The sequence below is a fragment of the Etheostoma spectabile genome, chromosome 3 (genome assembly GCF_008692095.1).
Source record: "Etheostoma spectabile isolate EspeVRDwgs_2016 chromosome 3, UIUC_Espe_1.0, whole genome shotgun sequence".
NCBI classification, from domain to species: Eukaryota; Metazoa; Chordata; class Actinopteri; order Perciformes; family Percidae; genus Etheostoma; species Etheostoma spectabile.
In genome coordinates, this window is record NC_045735.1 from 11,800,162 (window position 1) to 11,801,999 (window position 1,838).

The 1,838-nt window shown below is 41.2% G+C and overlaps 1 protein-coding gene across 3 annotated transcripts in view; it reads left to right on the forward strand.

The window, feature by feature from the left end:
* Positions 1-1,838, forward strand: part of pdcd10a (programmed cell death 10a) — a 17,095-nt gene that overhangs the window by 7,250 nt on the left and 8,007 nt on the right. For 2 of the 3 annotated variants that reach the window (XM_032511677.1, XM_032511662.1), the window contains exons 6-8: positions 366-444; positions 540-622; positions 1,109-1,576. In XM_032511677.1, coding sequence (XP_032367568.1) covers positions 366-444; positions 540-622; positions 1,109-1,190 — 244 coding nt within the window. In that variant the 3' untranslated portion in view covers positions 1,191-1,576. Of the gene's footprint in view, positions 1-365; positions 445-539; positions 623-1,108; positions 1,577-1,838 lie in introns of those variants that run through there. The other variant, XM_032511668.1, reaches the window with a different exon arrangement.

The window sequence follows — 1,838 nt, forward strand, 5'->3', positions numbered from 1 at the left end:
CACACACACACACACACACACACACTTCATTTTCTTGGCCCACTTTGCCATTATTTTTGATCGAATTCAATACTCTTAGTGAGTCACTGCTTAAGTTACTTACCCAGTGGAGGGCTTAGAAATGAATTCAATTCAAAAGGAATGCTGAAATATTATAGTTATGAAACGGCAGATTTCAAGTGCATACGAGGGGAGAAAAAGTTGAAGGTGAAAGGAGGAATGCTCAAGAGAAAAGGGGAAGAAAGGCAGACAACGAGCAGGATCAAGAAACTTGCAGTTATCAGAGTATCACTGCCTGACAAAAACAGCTAGATTTTGAGATGTTGTTAATTTAACATTCACTTATTTGTGTGTATCATCCACAGAGACATTGCCAGTGCCATCAAGGAGCTGCTAGACACGGTTAATACAGTCTTCAGGAAATACCAGTATCAGAATAGACGGGTAAGTAGATACATGAAGAAGAAGAAAAGCATTCACACAAACATAGTTTCTGTAAAATATGAGGAGCTGAAAGGCTGTCTTTATTTATTGGTTAGGCACTGGAACAGCAGAAGAAAGAGTTTGTGAAATACTCCAAAAGCTTCAGTGTCACTCTCAAAACCTACTTCAGAGATGGAAAGTATGACACTGTTTTAGGTTTATTCTCTGGTTTGTCTGTTTTTCTTCCTTTTCTGTCTCCTCACTCACTTGTTCAGCCTTTTCCTTTTTCATATGCACACAAAGCTGCCAACACATTTAATAGCTGTACACGCACATGCCAGCATGCATAAACAATCACACACACACACACACACACACACACACACACACACACACACACACACACACACACACACACACACACACACACACACACACACTGTCACCACCATGTAAATGGTTGTCGTTTGATCACAGGCCTGCTTCTATCAAATCCACCATTGCTGAATAATTCCCTTGACCCATTTCCTGTGCATTCATCCTGGCTTGTATTCTCTGGAGCCTGACATTCTCCATTCCAGCCAGATCAAAGTGTTTCCTGGATCAATCCTAATATTGTTGCCCTGGTTTCTTTTCTGTATGATTGACATGTGTGTCCTTGTGTCTCTTTCACGGTTGTTCCCAGAGTGGCAAACGTGTTTGTCAGCGCCAACCGGCTCACCCACCAAACCAACATGATACTGCAGGCCTTCAAGACTGTGGTGTAGCAGCTCGAGAACACCCCCCCCCAGAGAAACACACACACACACACACACACACACACACACACACACACACACACTTTTTTATTAGAGAATAGATGATATGAGGCTTTGTAATTTGTAAAGACATTTTATTATTTTGGGCTGTATAATTTATAATTCCGTGGCTTTGAGGGGAGATCATGTAGTTTGAGGTTCAAAGCAAATCAGGTTGACAGTAATTGCCAGGGATTTTTTACTCTCTTTTAAGTTTCTTTCTTTTATCAGATTCTGAAGTCGATATTTCTTTGTTCCTTTTAAATATTTCCCCTCTCTGCTCAGTGCTGTTTAGTTCTTAAAAAGTTTAGAAAAAAATGTGGTTATTTCCCATGTCCTTAAAAGTTTGGTTATTTCAAGTACAATGAAAAAAAAGTCACGATCATTTTTCAAATACATTTCCACATTTTTTTGCACTTTTACTTTAATTTTATTGCCATTTTTTTTATTCCATCCACTTTCTTTGTCCGCTTATCCGGGGTCGGGTTAGGGGACAGCAGCTCCAACAGGGGACCCCAAACTTTAACCAACTCCGACTCGGGGATCCCGAGGCGCCCCCAGGCCAGGTTGCAGATATAACCTCTCCACCTGGTCCTGGGTCTTCCCCGAGGCCTCTTC